The 18,526-nt window shown below is 41.9% G+C and overlaps 1 protein-coding gene across 3 annotated transcripts in view; it reads right to left on the reverse strand.

Moving 5' to 3' along the window:
• Positions 1–17,893, reverse strand: part of gpr153 (G protein-coupled receptor 153) — a 41,197-nt gene extending 23,304 nt beyond the window's left edge. The window contains exons 1-3 of one of the 3 annotated variants that reach the window (XM_086052255.1): positions 17,686–17,893; positions 17,329–17,415; positions 2,183–2,777 (exon numbers count right to left, since the gene is read on the reverse strand). In XM_086052255.1, coding sequence (XP_085908381.1) covers positions 2,183–2,535 — 353 coding nt within the window. In that variant the 5' untranslated portion in view covers positions 2,536–2,777; positions 17,329–17,415; positions 17,686–17,893. Of the gene's footprint in view, positions 1–2,182; positions 2,778–17,328 lie in introns of all 3 variants that reach the window. The other 2 variants (XM_086052248.1, XM_086052240.1) reach the window with 2 other exon arrangements.
• Between the last annotated feature and the right edge of the window lie 633 nt (positions 17,894–18,526).

Below are 18,526 nucleotides of genomic sequence, written 5' to 3' on the forward strand. Positions count from 1 at the left end.
TATGGGCTTCTCTCAGCCAGTGGACGGGTGGTCGGCTCAATAAAATAGAGACACCAAGCTGTTCTGTAAATTGTGTTCATCCAGAATGTAGGCATAAGTAGCTAGCTAGCTAGCTGCACGCTGTAGTGGGCGAAATGGACCTAGTTATTATAATAACTATAGTACATAACTTGCAATTGCGCTGGATAACCACAGATGCGAACGAAGGCGCTCAGTATTAGATTGTGCCGGTGTGCCTAATGTTGTGGCCAGTTTGTGTCTATTACACCAGTGTGTGAGTGTTATATATTGTGAATTTGAGCATCTGTTTGTCTTCACAGCGCTGCCAAATTGGCCGGGCTAACTGTAAATGCATCATGTCCGGAAGCACACTCATTCTTTGTTTCTCTGCATCGGAGAAACGCTGAGATGTCTTGATCATCACCACGTATCACTGCAGCACTTTCTGCACATCTCGCGCAGCACACGGCAATCTCTCGGAGGTTCTGCGAAGCTCAATCCCAAATTCATAGGTGCTGTGTTTGTTGGCTACTGTACTGTGTGCTCTTGTTGACCACAAAATGAGAATGTAAATCATCATCATTTACCAGATGGTCTGCAGCAAACCAAAGACCTTTGAGGAGTGCCTCAAGGCGAGCTGTCAGACATCTGCACCAAGCGTGTAATAATTATATGAGAGCAAAACACTTGAATGTGACGCAACTATCATTACTAAAACACCACACACAAAAGACATCCTAAGAGAAACCATCTTAAGATAGGATGTAGTGTAACAAATACTTAACACGTTTGGCCAAATGGAAACAAAATAAATTCCTACTGTGTAGAAATAACCAGCATAAAAAAAAAATCATGTATCCAAGATAAAAATAGCATCAAAATCATATTGCAAAGCGTGTGTGAACAGCAGATGTCTTGGGAGTCTTGCAAGGCCAAATTGCGTTACTGCAAGATCATGATGTCTGGTAAGGGGAATCTGTATTATTCAGTGTCACTTTGCTAATATCGCTCCTTGTTAGGAGCCAAGTGTAACTGAAGGCCAGAGCTGGCAGATGCTCCTTGAGGAATATTCTTACATGGTGTGAGCTCAAACAGAAGCGTTGGCTGGAGAGAAGTGCCACCTAATACAGACTGTGTACTCATCTGAGAAGATTATTCGTTCAGGACTATATTCCGCCATTTGCGCCTAAGTCTTTTTTTTTTTTTTTTTACATGCCTGAGTCTGACTTTGTGCACTTTCTATCGATGTATATTTTCCCATCCATACTTGAGACATATACCCACTGTGCGTAACCAGAGAATGAGTGCACAAATATCAAACAAGTGTGACTCATTGAATTCTCAGGTTGACTAAAAATCATGGAGCATGGAGTTTTCATGAGACTTGTGAATGTCACTGAAATGCATGAGAAAAGTATAGCATTCAGAATGGCATGCCACTGTGAACTGCATATGACCTATATAGGTGCTTTAATATTAATGGGCCAACTCTTGTGCTATGTTTGTATAGTGCTAATGCTAATGTTCAGAAGTGTAAGAATTTTACAGAGCCCCATTGGAGCATACCTTCGTTTGGAAATTGTTCCTATTGGCCCTAATTTCATGCCCAATGCAAGTATAGCAAAAAGCAGTCTAACTGAGTTTTATTTTGGTGGACTAGCGCAGATGGAACAGCGTTTGTGTTGTTATGCGCCGTAGTGGGAGGAAATGCAGTGGACTCCTGGCTAATCGAAACAGCTCCCCTGGATTCCCTTTAAAATCAGAGTAGTCTAAGATCGGTGTGCGCAGAGTGCCTTGTTTATACTGGTAAACTGCAAGATCTCCCCTTGCGGATGGCTTAGTCGGCCACGCATGTGACGTGGGTAGTTGGAGACAGCCAAGTTGCACCCCTGACATAGAAAATGTGGAATGTTAAAAAACCGAATGAGCTGAACAAGTTAAAGTTGGAATGTGAATGTCTTTTGTTGAATATCTCATTCACTTGAGTTTTTTTTTCCATGTGGAGAAATGTGCAATTGTGGAAAAAAGTCTACACTTTATAAATGTGGAAAATAGTTCCGCAAATGTCCTGATTTTTGGGAACAGTTTGAATTTCTATTGTTTTAAAGAAGTAGAATGTCAAAAAAGAGGGTCTCTCCTGCATTCCCATGCAAGACAAAAAAGAAAAACAAAGGTGTCTCACCTGTAGTTGACAGGCCAGCGTACCATCCACATGCGGTGGTAAGAGAGTGATGTGACGGAGAAGCAGGTGACCAGCGTGAGAGTGTAGAAGGTGGACACAAACACCTTACACAAGCCCTCGTTCCACTCGTAGTTGGAGTGCTGACGGCGCAGCGTTATAACGCAGTACATTGTGATGGGGATGGCCATGTTGAGGATGTGCGTTCCGGCCAGCGTGCAGATGAGGAACTCAAGCGGTTTCCACTTCTTCTGCTTGGCGCTGACGCTAAGGATGCTCCACGTGTTGGCCAGGACGGACACGCCCGAACACACCAGCCAAGCCAACGTGTTGGCGTTGATGACGTCATCCACCATGTTGGCGACGGGCGGGGCACAACCTTGGGGGCCGCAATGAACTGTTGGCAAGAGTGGGCGCACGCGAGGAGAAGGAGGAGGTGGTGGCGGGCAGGAGGGGATGCAGGGCGTCGGACGAGGCAGGCATCCTACATGGGTGGGCGTGCACTCTCCATGGGAAGGCCACAGCGGGGCGACGACACGGTGGTGGGGCAACACAGTGGGAGGCTCGTGGGAGAGGCTGGCAGATCCGGGCTGGTTGCCTGGGGATCAGAAACAGAGAGGGGGCGGTGATGTAATCAAATGCCATTAGTCAGTCCAATAGAAAATAATCCTTCATCAGACATAATCCTTCTTCCCAGTCCACTAATTACGTGAATCACCACACTTTATTAGAGTTAATACAGAAAGTCATTCATTGGTCGTGCTTCAGACATAACAGTGATCAGTCGGCAGGGTTATTTTGAAAAGAGACGAAAGCAACAGCCAAGAATGAAGCTGTGGATGCAAAAAGTTCACACTCCTTTGTTCAAAGGCCAAGTTTTTGTGAGATAAAAAAAAAAAAAAACAGACTACTATTAAAATGAATCAATTTGAAAATGTTTACACAATTAATGTGACCTGTACACTCAATAATAAAATGAAATAAAAAAAATAAAAAACTTTCCGAGATGTGAAGCAGTAATAAACAACTGAGATAATGTGTTTGAAAAAGTATACACACCCTCTTATAACTGGGATAGATGAGAATTAACCGATCACATTCAAACATATGTTAAATGGGCGTCAGCACACACCCGCCACAATTAAAATAATTTTGGGGTATTTTTAGTAGGCTTTTCCTGACATTTGCTTTGATTTCAAGCAGTGTTAGTGCTAACACAGATTTGCTATTTCGAACGGTTCATAATTCCTTCCTTCTTAACATTTTGTTTAAGACACATCAAATGGCGTATATCAATAAATAAACAGATTGTAGAAATAAGTTATTCAAAGGGCTTCTTGATGTAGCAGTCAAAAAATCGAATATTTGCTTGTGTTCATATCACTGCAAACTGAGCATATTCTCATCTGCACATTTTTTTGCACATATTGTAGCCTGATAAACCACAGCTAAATCACAGATCGTTAAGCGTTAATGAAAATAACTGTGAGCTACGGATGTGAGTGGGGCATAGTAAAACAGACAAATGTTGTCACAACAAGATATAAAAGATCATGCACATACAGGAAATATCACTGCTGGTGAGGGTCTACTTTTACAACTATTTACTACACAACACGAGCCAAAGCACCAGAAGATATAGAATGATGTCCCTCCCACTGTAGGGTGAAAAATGTTTGCCACACAGCCAGGGCATGTTGTCACATTCATTCTTTGTCTTTTGGCTTGTCCAAACACTCATGTGCTGCAGGCTGTGGGCAGTACCCCTTAGAGGGGACACTGAAAATGACCTCATCAGCATCATCATCACCGCAACCAGCGCTTACAGAAGAGAGTCACTGATGGTGTGGTGGTTCATTTGCCAGACTGCCATGCAGGCAGGCGGCATAGCTTCAGTTCCGACTCAGTGAGTGGGAGTGTGAATGACTGTCTGTCTCATATTTGTTTAATGTGATTAACTGGTGACCAGTCCGGGGTGTAGTTTGCCTTCTGCCACAATGTCGGCTGAGAAAGGCCTCAGTTCCCCATGACCTAGAATGGGAAAAGTGGCATAGAAAATGGAAGGCTGGATGGATGTTCAGAAAAATATATTAATGATAATAAAATAAAAGGGGTAATGTACAAAATGTATACTTAAAAGAAAAGTCAACCCCAACATGTTTTTTTTTCAAGAATATGTTATATGCAGGTCCACTTTTTGAAACAAGGCAATATGATTAATATGAAATATGAGTTAAGAAGCAAAATCCAGCCGTTTATAGCCATCTCAGGGGGCGGCCATTTTGTCACTTCCGTCGACTGAAAATGACATCACAGACCCTCCACCAATCACGGCTCACCTGTTTCCTGAAGCTGAGCTATGATTGATCGTTATCTGAGCCCTGAGCATCTGTGATGTCATTTTCAGTCGACAGAAGTGACAAAATGGCCGCCCCCAGAAATGGCTAAAAATTGGTGGATTTTGTTGCTTAACTCATATTCCACAAACACAATATTAATCAGAATTGCTGTGTTTCAACTAGTGGGCCTGCATAAAACATTATGCAACGAAGCCTAATGAACCCTGACAAGAGTGCAACATTTGCTGCCTTCACAACTGTTCACCACTCAGTAGGATAGGGGCTTTATATTCAACACAGACAACAAATAGTGGGCGCATGTTACTAGGCAAAATTTGTGCTCACCCCAAAGCTTAATTACAAAAAAAAAAGTCCTATAGCAGTCACAGCCTGCTGTTGCTTTAAAAAGGTGAGTCTCCATACAGCAAATATTAACTTATAAAAAGTGAATGATAACACGGTCAACAATTTCTAAAAAAAAACTGATTAATCAGAAATGCATGTTGACTATTCTAGATTCTATGATTTTTTTTTGCTGATTCTGAATCTGCCCTTGTTATTTCTCTAGCACATCGGGCTTTCATAATAATACAATAACAACAATATAATATGTAATATAGTAATATATTAGTAACATTTATTAATTACGGGTTAGGTTCAGCAACAGGTGGATTTTTTTTCTAAAACATGGTAGCTACAAATTACAATGCATGGTAGAATCCGTATTGAGCAAGCTCAAAAACCTGATGTGCTCGAAAAAAAAAGTAAAGACATTTTTCTAAATCTGTGTCAAAAATACATTTAGGGACACATGACGCCATCTCTGAGGAAAATTTGCTATTAAGCTGTCAAATAAACACAATTTGATTTTTGTCTCTGTGTGCCCTGCGATTGGCTGGCAACCGATTCAGGGTGTCCCCCGCCTACTGCCTGAAGACAGATGGGATAGGCTCCAGCACACCCCGCGACCCTTGTGAGGGTAAGCGGTATCGATGATGGATGGATGGATGGATAAACACAATTTGTTGTGAGTAGTCTGCTGTTCCCTTTTATTTTGAATAATTTGTAGTTCCCTTTACTTGTGCTGGTTTCTGTTTTTTTCAGGACCGGGCGTGCACAGGTGTGCTGAGCTCACACCTGTTCTCCATCACTCATCCAGTATTTAGCCTCCGGTCAAATCTCTACTCCTCGCCAGAACATCTTGTCTCTTGCTAAGGAACAGCCCCAAGTCTTGAGAGCTCAGCCGCTGCTACGCCCGGTCCTCAGTCTCTTTGTTACTTTGAATCTTTTCTTAATAAAGTTTGTTTGTTACTTTAGCATCTGTCTGCTCTTGGGTCCTACCACTTCCAGCCTACCGCGTAACACAATTACTATTCTGTAAGAAATCACAACCGTCTTTTTTGACAGCACTACCATCTGCTGCAGCTAGTGGGGTCTCTACTTCACACAGCATGAACCTCCTGTCCAATACCAGCCATTCGGGATGGCAAATTGAGCATAGTGCAAATAATCAATTACAATTTGCTGTTCACACTGCAGTGACAGTTCACAAAATCACACACACCAGACCATCCACTTTTGTAATTTGGCCAAAAGTAAATAAAACTATTGTGGGTGGAAATCGTGATATAGCAGCTCAACACTTACAAGTTGACACGTTGTCATAGTTACTTCAAAACACATATAATTAACTATTTCAATAAAAACATTTCTCTCTGCTAAAGCATATAACTGAAAAGCTCTATTGAGCCCCAAAACAAACAACACTCGACCAATATTCACTCCGGTTTTAGATCAAAGCAAACACACACAATATGTTAAAAAAAAAAAAAAAAAAACTATCACAAAGCATTCAAGACATCAAACCAGGAAGGGGATGTAAAAAAAAAATCCCCAGCTTTGATCCAGAGGTCTCCAGGTGCTGGTGAGGGTCTAAGCTGCTCTACCACAGCTTGAACCAGATGCAGAAATTCTGTTTTGCCAGCAGCATAGCAGTTACAGCAAAAGTAGAAAAAAAAGTCCTCCAAGTTAAGAATCTCCAATGACGACCCTTTTTCTTAGTTTGTTGTGGATTGTTAGTGATGTACGTATGTGAGTGGAAATGTTGTGTTGCTTTAAGTTAAAAAAATACATACTCAGGGCTAGTTTTTGGGGAGTGGCACTGTATTCTTTTATATGTAACTTTGAGGGGCAATTATATAAGTGAGATGAGAAAAGAAACTGCATTACAAATGAATCTTATCAGACTGAGATAAATATCCAGTAGGACCACTGGTAGTAAAGTGGTTATCATAGCTGACTTAATAGCAGCGGCCTGGCATGGGATCAATTAATTCCCCCCGAATGCTCTTGTCATGCTTCCCCTTTGCTCTAGTCAGCTGGGACAGACTCTATTGGCAAGGGTGCACATAATTTTTTTCATGAGTTACTCACATGAGTAGCAGGAGATTGGCGTTGGTACTCATTAGTGGTTCAACGGATCACATAAGTCACAGTTCGGATCAGTCATGTATTTTGAGTCACGCATCGGATGTAAGGGCCAGATCAGCAAAAAAAAAAAAAAAAAGATAAAAACAATTTAGTCTTCATTTATTTTATAACACGCTTTTGTCCATAAAAAAAACAAACCATAAAAACAATCAACTCCTCATGTCTAGTATAGCCGTTACTTAACGTAACGTACGTAACTTAACGTTGCGTAACGCAACTTAATGCAATATAAGGCAGGATACATTCTTATTTTATATGTGGTACAGTGTATAAGATAACAAGATATCCTGCCAGACATTTTGAGCTGAATGTTTTCTTAAAATTATTCAATGAGGAAAAGTGTTTTTTTATAAAATAAATGGAAGACAATGTTTTTGGCAACTCACGGCGGGGACTTGTGCCGTATCATACAATGACAGTGTAATTAACTAGCGGTTTGTTAGCATCCTAAATTAGCTACTGAATATGATTTTGGGATGGCATTGCGAAAACGTAAGTCAAGGTAGCCATTACACCACCACGCTGGTCAACTTCAGAGTAAGTTTACTAAGGCTAATGCATTGGCATCAATGACTCAATGTATTATTTGGTAATCTTATTTTGAAGTTAGCCTTTGCGGAGATAGCGTGTTCATTGACTATGTTTGCAAAACGCTCCCATACATCCGACTTGCGTGATCAATGAGGGTTGTCAACAGCTATTACATTCAATGCGGACTAATCACGTTGCCTTAATGTGAACGCACACAGTTTTTTTCACCGACCATTCTGATTGAACAGACACAGTGGGAGCAGTAGTAAGTCAGCTATCTAGTGGTGAATAGTGTTATTACATCTTATAACTGATCAATTACATATAGGAAACATTTAAAAAAGATAAGAATAATTTTCAAAAATGAATCGAGGTCAATCCCAGTTCGGGCACGCCGGTTGCCCATCCCTGTTCTGCACCGTCCATCACCTATCCTGACTGACAACAGTAAAATCCCCTCTCCTCCTGCTATCTCACAGGGTTTTTTATGTAATTTGTAACCGTTTCATTCTTCCTCCCATTTATTTTGGGTGCTATTCCACTGTTGACCACCAGCGTCCCACTATTTAGTTTGACACTTTAAATTTGTAAGCAGAGGAATGATAAGCGGTTTGGAAAATGGATGGATGGATGGATGGATGGATGGATGGATGGATGGATAATGGGAAGTGTTTCAGCAAAACATTTTTGCTGAAGATTATTACATTTCAAATCCCCTTCAATCCTGGTTTTTATCAGAGCTGGGCATTTTTCCAAAATTTCCCGGTCCGTTTATCGCCTTCCACCTGCAGCCGAGGTACCCTTCCGCCATCCATCTATTAGTAATCGCCTATAGGCCAGTCCGTTCGCTTCCGTTTGCATTTCCATCATACAAAATTTGACCAACTTCAACTCGCAAGCCCTCCCTACCCCTAAACCCTAACCCCCCCACTAACTAACTGACTAACCGCATCAGCATTTGCCATTCCAAACTGTACCATCAGAAGGTGAACTGTGTGACTTGATGGCAACATAACTTCCAAGTCCTCAGTAGGCCCGTGCAATGCCTTGGTAATAGCAGTGGAGTCAGAAGCAGATCTTGAATTTGAAAGTCTTGGCTGATTGCCTCCTTGCAATTTAAATTACCGGTAACAGTTTGATCACCCACAATCCCCATGGGCCTCCAATATTTTGCCACCCCCAAGACGGAGCACTGACAATTACAAGACTTCTCTCTCCAACTTCAAAGTGCTGAACGATAACAGAGACGCATGGAGTCACCACAAACAGACGATCTTTGCGAAGAATGACTTCAGAGAAAAGTCACTGTAAATAATTCATGTTTAGACCTGATGAAATATGCTGGAACAACCCACTTGTCAACACGGCAGATGGGGGGGTCTCTTTGACATGTGGTGGCAGAACAAGTGCATTTATTCAATTAGCTTTAGTGGCTACAGCTAGCTTTGAAATGACAATCATTTCTGCCTCCCTCCCCAAAAAAGGCGTTGCAAAACAAAGAATGATGTTACTCTGGAGTCAAAGATACGAAATCTTGAAAACGCTGGTTGATGTTGCTTGACAAGTCACATCACTGACGATGATTTGTTTTTTTAGCACTGCACAAAATGTCTGTTTGTGCATTTTTTAATAAACAAAACACCATAAGCAGTGACTAGAGATAAAAAGTCACATGAATTCCTGCTGACAGATATGAAATCTTATTTGAAGCCCCTTAAATGACACACATACTGATAATGAGTCTTATTTTGAGCATTTCTCCCCGATTAGGCTAGATTATCAAATGTGTCTCCAAGATTATCCTGATCGATTAATTTGTGAGCTGTGTAAAAAAGCAGAGCTGAGCATTTTACTAAAAATGTCCGTCCGTTTATCACCTTCCACCTACATCTGTGGTACCCTTCCGCCGTCTGTTTAGCCGCCATTTTGTCCAGCTGGACCAAATAGTAATCGTCTATAGGCCGGTCCGACTATCATTTTAAACAGGCTTCCTTTGGCGTTTCCGACTACCAGCTGAGAGAAAAAAATAAATAAATAAATAAAATAAAAAATACAACCTCCACCCTGGGGTCCCAGCGCGAGATCGACAAATGAGAGCATGGGTGGGTAGTTGTGATGTCATTTTCAGGCCGCCCCCAGAGATGGCTAAAAACGGATGGATTAAGTCTTATTCCACAAAGGCAATATTTATCAGAATGCCTTGTTTCAACTAGTGGGCTTGCATACGACATATTCTTGAAAACGATATGTTTGGGTTGATTTCCCCCCTTTAACGGGAGCCAAAAATATTTATATAATACTGTGCAAAGTCTAAGACAAATTTTTGCTACGTACCTATCAGATGTGTTTTACAATGTTTGAATGGGCAATATAATAACATTGCATTGTGTTGCCAGCTGTAGGAATCCGAATTACCAGAGTCATTTTGTGTCTTTAGAGGGGATCATTCCCAACTATTAAGAGTATACTACAATGATACTTCAATGTATAGAAGAACCGTGGGATTGCAGCTTTTCATGTGGTGCTCGGTGTCACCCACACACACAGTCACAGAAGAGCTCTCCTTCACAGGAGAAGGGATTAGGTTGGTCCTCAGAGGTCACCACACAATCAATCTGGTGCTCATTAGCTTGTTATCAGAGTCCAGCAGAGGGGCCTTCATGCATAACCAATCATGTGCAGGACCTGCTTGCTAACCCACTGTCCCGCAAAAAGACTAACAGCGGCCAAGGGGCATGATTTTTGGAGGTTTTCTGCAACTGTTGCTCCCTACAGTTTGCACGAAATGGCATTTCACCACCCCATAGCTAAGACTTCCAATCCAATCTGACACACAATTCCACTCTATGTGATCACATTGCACCCTGAATTTGGCCTGAATTGGTCTCACATGTGATTAAGCGCCATTACGATTCTTATAAACTGTACGACCCCTTTGAGGCTCCAAAGAAAGAATGTTACAACCAGCCCAACGGTCAGCTTTTTTTCATGTACACAAGTGACCAGCTTACATACAGTAACATACTTGAGAAAAACACATGCATTACCACATACATTTCAGATGGTAAATAAGGATAACAATTAAGTTAATTATTATCCTTATTGAGCAGCTGGAGACACTTACTTGAGTCCCCTGGGCAAATGGCTGTTATTTATGGTGTGTATTTCTCCATGATGTCATCTTGTCATTTGGAGTAAAGGGCATCATGTCTTCCCACTCTTGAGTGAGGGCGAAACACGTGTTTGGTTTGCTGTTATCCTTTTTAGTAAAACAATATTGCAACATGTGATCGAAAGAATCGGAACAACGCCGCTTGTGTTCAGTTCTTTTTTTGTTGTATCGTCACCATATTGCCACCATGACATTTTTTCCGCTACATGTTCAGTTTAAAAATTCACTTTCGTCGACATCTATGCATGACACTGATTCAACCACACACATTTTTAGCCTATGAAGGTTTAGCTATATGCTTAATTTTAGATCTCACATTCAAATCCAAATATAATACAATACAATACAACTTTATTCATATAGCACATTTGATAACAGTTACAGCTGTAATAAAGCACTTTACATTACAATAACTACATAGCAATAATATAACAAGTGAAAGCAATACATTAAAACACAAATTACTATATACAGTAGACACCGGAAAACAGCAGAAAAGTGCCAGTCTCAAGTCAGATCAAAGGCCAAAGAATAGAAATGTGTTTTCAAACGAATTTTAAAAATGGACAGATAGGGGGCTTGCCTAAGATTGAATGGAAGGACATTCCAAAGGGAAGGACCTTCTCCTTCCTTTTCCTGAGTCTCTCTGCCCGCCGTAGCTTGGCAAGCCTCTCCTTGAGATCGTCCCATAGTACCTTGAGTAGGGCTGGGCTATATGACTGAAAAATATATCACGATATCAGTGTTTCATATTGGTCGATATCAATATATATTGATTTTTTTTTCTTTTTTGTCAACTATTGAAAATAATGACCCGAAGAAAAATACATTTAGGTTACCTTATTTTAACATAATATTTAACCTTTAATAAGAGGTCAATGTAACTATGAAAGAGTGAAATAAACTGGTCGATATAAAGATTAAATAAACTCCATCTTAAAGATAATGTGCTTAGAAGGGCTGAGAAATGTTTGAAAAACTGTCACAATCTAAGTATTTCATATCAGTCAATATTGATAATTATTGATTTTGTTTGAAACCTTACCTTTAAACAACAGTTAACTGTTTTTTGTACATCGTTATGTAGTGTAATGTGCAGTTTGTGCATTGCAAATGCTTATTTGCAGTAGGTCTACCCCAAAGCAGTTGTTGACACATATATTAGCCTTCATTTAATGTTCATCCAATCTAAGTGAACGAATACTCTCTTGCAGTGCATACATCATCGTTGACCAACCGTCTTAGGACTACTTTATCTTTTTAGCGGACTCATTATTGCCATAGTCCATTCATATTTTACTTGCTTGATTTTACCTTGAGTGCGATGCCGGTGTCGGATAAGGCTAACTACTGCTAGCATGTCAGAGACAAGAACTACTCTACTTGTACACCATGGCTCCATCCACAGGTTTTTAATAGGGATATCATGCATAATATAATTTAATTGTAAGAGTTGTACTGAGTCGAGTGGTCATTTATTTGAGCAAAGTTACGGCCCTCGCTCGCTGGACGCGAGCATAGCGCACGGCCGCCGGCCCCGCGAGCGTAGCGCACGGCCGCCGGCCCCGCGAGCGTAGCGCACGGCCGCCGGGCCCGCAAGCATGCTCCGTTGAGTTAACAGCTTCTTCCTCGTTGGTTTAACAGCTGCTTCTTCTTTATTTCAAACGATTCTTCTTCATGTTTGGAGGCGGAAGCGCGCTGCCTACATCACGCACCATGCTGCGATAGGGTTTGTTTTTCTTTTTTTTCCATCGAACGTTTTATCGAAGGCATTTTCTATTGATATCGATCACGTGTCAATCGCGATACATATCGATATCGAATTATCGGCCCAGCCCTAACCTTGAGGAATTCATTTTCCTCGATGTTTCTCTCCCTCCGTCCTTTCTGCCTTTGGGCTGTGACTCGCTTGATGACTCTCTCAGGATGACACACACAGTGCATTTAATAGACAGACAACTTGACAGAAATGTTGGCATTGAGGCTAATGCTACATACAACACGAGGGATGGCCTGGCTGGTCCACCATTATGTTAGACAACTAGAGCAGGAGTTCTGGACTCACCAAGGCAATGACACAGATAATGATTTCCGACCTGTAATTATTCCACAAACCTGCTCATTTAAAGGTGTTAATTCAAAAGTAAAAACATTGCGTATTGTTGCTTAAGTCTGCTGGTTTTACTTATTTCAGAAGTAGACACCATTTTGAATATGAAATTGAGGCACTCATATGTGAACGCTGAAACCTGACCCACTCCTTTATCCCAGTCTGCTCATTAAACAAGAGTGAGGTCAAATAAAAGCATACATCTTCAACTAATGAATCAGCTATGACACAGCGGATGTTCCCATACTGCAAGCACTTGATTCAAGTCACTTGGGAACATATCATTAAATGGAACATGCGTCCTGATTAAATGATCTAGAGGAAATATCACCAGTATTGTACACAGAGGTACTCTTCCCTTTGAATTTAATTGCCCCAGCTCGCTTTTACTCTCTGCAATGAACATAAAGTCCTCTGGACTATTAGCGAGATCATTTTGTCTTTTATTGAGTTGGGCTATGAGACTATAGTTAAAAGGCAACCACTGTGAATAATCTGATTGTGTGCAGCTTCCACTCTTTATTTGTTTTAATAAGCTGCTATTTATGTGAGGACAACACAAAGGTGCAAGATGACAATCTCCTAATCATTATGTGTTGAAGACGCATGCCAGAATACAATATGGTGTTCGCTATCCCTGCGGGACAGTTGATAACACTTTGTTATAGTCACCAGCTTCTCAGAGGAAGTCGCAGAATTTTCCATCATGTAACCCGAGGCTTTCTTCCTGTTTATGTAAAGTTACCTCAAGCTAAGAGTGAGGCGGGATCACTGCTAGCCAGATGGCACAGGGTTTTTTCGTCTCAGCACACACCGACCATTCCTAGCATTAGAATTTCCCCAAGTCTGTTATTTATAAAAACATGCACTGTGCTTATGGCCTTATTATCATCATCACCGCCACAGGCTGGGCAACAAGAATAGCACTCAGTTGAGCACAGACCTCCAACTGGGCTGGAAAATCTGAATTGGATTCAGCAACAGAATGTCCATATTCATAGATGTACACCTCCTGCAGATGTCGCAAATATTAACGAAAGTGTTGAGAAACTTCGGGGTTCACACTAAAATAAGTACAATCGCTGTCCGTGCCCTTAATCAGTGCCAAGGGAAATATTTGCTAACAACTAAAGGCATGTTTGCATACAGGTTTTGTCAGAAAAGTCCCAGGACTGGTTGTTACACAAGATATACTTCATACCCAAACCACAAACTTTGTATTTTCCCAATGTTCAATGTTGGCAAACCAGCACATCTGCAAAGACATTGACAGTCCAGTCTTGGCTTCTTTCAGTGCGAGGTGAGAGTTGTGGCAGGACAACTCATGGTTGCTTCACCATAACAACACCCCTATTCACAATACCCTGAGCATCTGACAATTCCCGGTCAAGAAGAACATTGCTGTACTGGAGCAATCTCCCGACTCAACCAAACTTTGTTTTTCCTCTTTACCGCGCTCAAGGGAGTCATCAAGAAGGCCCATTTTGAAAAAAGTCGTCTACGTGAGGAAGGCCCTGATGACGGACCTGTGTAGATTTCCAGAAGAATCCTTCCAGGAGTGCATGAATGTGTGGCACAGAAGCCTGAGAAAGTACATTCAACTCCTGGAGGGTCATGTCAATTTATGTCAAGCTGAACAATGAGGTTGGCACAATTTTTTTCTTGAACTTTTGTGAAACCTCAAACTATGAAACAACAAAAAAAAAAGACAGAGAAGGGCCTTTTGGTTGAAAATAACCAATTTACTGATATATAACTAAGAAACACGCCATAAGCGTAGCTGAATCACTGCATGGATTGAGTGTGGCATTTTTACATGGCGTTCACCATTCACTCCAAGAACAGCGTCATCTTTTCTCATGATACACAATTTCTACCAAGTTCATATATTCTGTTAATACCATGCATGTACATACTCTGTTCAAGTGTAAGGTGCCTAAACCTGACAGATTTCCAACGTGTTACCATTTCTCTTTCTCATAATTGACATGACAAGCTGACCCTTAATCACCTAATCGCCACCTAATCACCCCTAATCTTTATTTTCAACTCAAAAGCTGTACTGATTTATAATCCAAAGTGATGCAGGAATCTGTTAGTCATTGCAGTGGTTTATAGACGTGAATTTCACAGACAAGCTTGGCGTGACCCTCTTTCACGCCTACCCATTGAAGAAAAGTACTTGACAAATATATTCATCGGTGGTGGTGGTAGTAAATGGATGGATTGCAGTGAATGAGTTTCCAAATGTTTCCGTTCAAAAGCGCTGTTGTTGTGTATGAACAAAAAAAAAAAGATTATTTTTGTTTGTTTGTTCTTAACATTTGTAGTTGACAAATGTGTAATTCAAACAGGTTTCAAACAAAGAGAAACCTCCCCTTTCTGGCACAGATAACAAAGAGCCATGAAAACAAACCCCTTGATGTAAGCAACGCCATGCGAATTGTGGTCTGCGTGTTCTGTGTCCAAGTGAAGGCAAGCACAGCGTGAACACAAAATATCAGAGGCAAACGTGTGACACACAAAATGTCACACATGCCCCGTGAAACACTGAGCTCGGCGGTGGAGGCGCCCGCGTCACGTGATCTGCAGCTTGCATGGCCGCATGACATCCACTCTATCTGCAGCGCACTAATGGCCTCTGCATTTACATGAATGTCTCCTGCTATGGTTGCTGACATGTCGACACTTTCACATTTTCATAGCGATAACATAACTCTCCTCATCGTGGTCTTCGTCAACAAGAACATGAAATGGAGAGGAGTAACTGCATTGGATCACTTGGTGGGTCTAAATGATCATCTGGCATCATGTGTTTGCTTACTTGACAGAGCCACTGCATATTAATGAACATTGGTGGGGGATACAAATCTTGATAATGCCAGAGTTAGCCTGATTTAAGATCGGTAGAAGATCAGGTTGTTCAAAGGGCGAGTCACACCATATCTTAAAACCCTCCTTTTCAAATGAAAGAGGCAATAGTTTGTTCATTTGTTACAGCCTATAAACCAACCGTTGAGCTGCTCGCTAGTTTGGACGTGAGAGGCATTGCCTATTAGTGGGGGCTAATTTGCATAATTACCGCCCCATACTGAATTTCTCCGCCCATGACTTGGACCGACACCAGATCGCACAGTAGCACTATCATGTCAAAGCCGAAAGGTAAGCACAGCTGCATTTTAAGCATATATTAGGGTTATTTTACAGTGTTACCTGCATTAGTTTCTGACAACCTGAAGATACAGGACTTGAATGTTATTGACGTGGGAACAAGTGATATTTGCTTTGTGCGATGTGTTTGCTACGTGCGTCATATGCAGGAATCTGCTACACTAATTGACAAAGTGTAATTTGACGGTTTGGTGGCTTTGTACAAGCAAGTTTCATTCACAGTCTGGACACGGGTGAACATCTGCTCTGGAGTGAGACTCAGAGGCTCTAAAAGTCTCCAGTAACACCATAAAAAGTCAACTAGTTTGTTGCTCGCCACTTGAAGGGTTGGAAAAGATGCTTAATAGTTATAATTAAAAGTTAGCAACACTGAATTACTATCACTTTAGTATCCTAAATCGTCAAGAGTTCAAGTGACACAATAAGAGCAGGATATAATAGTTTAAAGGGGGGAAAAAAAAGTACGTGGAATCAGATATCCTCAAACCGGAATCAGGCGAAACTGTATGCCAGTGCCCTGTGTACAGTAGAACAGTACACTACAAATATAAACACAGTGATATTGGTCAGGGTTCTCCAAAAAATACAAATACAAAAGTTAAACTTAACCATCACTTTGACCTGTAGTAACATTGCACTGATACGTATAAATTCTCATGGCTGTATGTTGGCTATGCCCCGTAGTAACAGCAGTGTAACGTTGAATATTCCCTGACAGGTACAGTATAATTATTCTTATTGTTGTCATGAAAGGTGTCAATAACAAAACACAAAACTTATGGCAGTGCACGTGCTGAATGTTGAAATTTGAGTCTCACACTTCAAATTGAAACATTTTAAACCGTGGTTTAAACAGCATCAAAAAAGAGTACATTTGTTTCTGACTCTGAGAGCACATTTCCTGTTGAGCAGCTATCTGTTGAAAAGTCACTACCTGGTTTATTTGTTGCCGATGGAGTATTTCCCCACAACTATCAAATGTGAGATTATCGTCCAGAACCCAGCACGGCGGCGCACGGATGGTGTGCTGTCCGTGCGTTTTCACCTCTCAACTGTGTCATTTTTCATCTTGCATGCAACAAAAATCGATTTGAATGCAATCAGACAAATAGGTCAGATTAGCTCACTGTATGCTGGAATGCTGCGTTCGTTCACGTGTCTTCGCGTCGGATGCAGGACACCACCTGTTTGGGCTGGAGCCTATAGCCTACTTACTGCTCGAATCCTACAACTACTACAATCATCATCATCATCATCACCATCATCATCATCATCACCATCATCATCGTAGCATTTTATCACTCAACTGACATGTGCGGTGCTGTTTGTTTCTTACCTTTGACGACACGCTTAGAGCGTCCTTCCAGCAGCTCAATCGCCACACGAGGTCTTCATATTCTTACAAGAAGTGGCTTCTCGGCATCTGTCCAACAGTCCAAAGTAAGAAAAAGGGGTCGGCCACTGTAAAAATGATGAAGGAGCCCTGGAGACAACACACATCACCTCCGACGGACTCCTCTTTGTCTCCCTAAGCGACGCAGAAGATCGTGTGTCGTAAGATTATCGACGAGTATCAAATAAACGATCAGAGTCGTCCTGCCCAAAAGGCCGACAGCGAGACAACGAGGGTGCCCGAGTGGCGCGAAAGGCAAGTAAAAGAGGCATCATCCTCGTGTGCTTGCTCGCTCCTCACCTCAGTCACTCAATGGAGCTTTGACTACTGGCTGGCTGCGCGCTCTCGCACCCCACACAGGCGCGTGCGCGGGGCAAGACGCTCAGTGGTAGGGGTGGGCGGGTCGATCCAAATATCAATGTTATCGATACTAAGCAAGTACTTGGATCGGATCGATACTATTGTCCTGAATTCGATACTTCGCTCAAAGCGCCGCCCCCCCCTCTCTCGCCGCGCGCCTCCTGCTACTCTCTGCTAGTCTCTGCCTGAGTAAGTGACTCAGGCACACTTTTAGCCCCTCCCTGTTAGAGAGGGTGACGGGAGTGAGAGAGCAGCCGGAACCTAAAGCAATGGCAGAGCCAAACAAGAAGCGGAGCGCGGTGTGGACTTTTTTTTACAAAAACAGAAAAGGACAGTGCCAAGTGTGATTTGTGTAATGAAGTGCTCCGCTACTGTGGTAACCCCACAAATTTACACAAACATTTGAAAAAAGCTCACCCTACAGAGAGCAACGAGCTGCAAGCGAAGAAGTTGAGGGAGGAGGAGGAGGGGGGAGATCCCCAAGTCAGAACACCCCTGTGGACATAGAGACAATGTACTCTGGCAGACATAGAGACAATGTACTCTTTGGCTTTTCAGCCAAAAAAAAATCAACTATAGTTGTTGTAGTAGAAGTATTTTATTTTTAACAGTCATGTCATGTCATGTCATTTTCCAAACCGCTTATCCTATACAGGGTCGCGGGGAGTTGCTGGAGCCTATCCCAGCCGTCAACGGGCGAAGGCAGACTACACCCCGGACTGGTCGCCAGCCAGTCGCAGGGCACACATAGACACTGTCACTGAGCGGGAATCGATCCCAC

This window comes from Filicampus tigris, chromosome 1 (assembly GCF_054856515.1).
Source record: "Filicampus tigris isolate MCC_2025a chromosome 1, RoL_Ftig_1.0, whole genome shotgun sequence".
NCBI lineage: Eukaryota > Metazoa > Chordata > Actinopteri > Syngnathiformes > Syngnathidae > Filicampus > Filicampus tigris.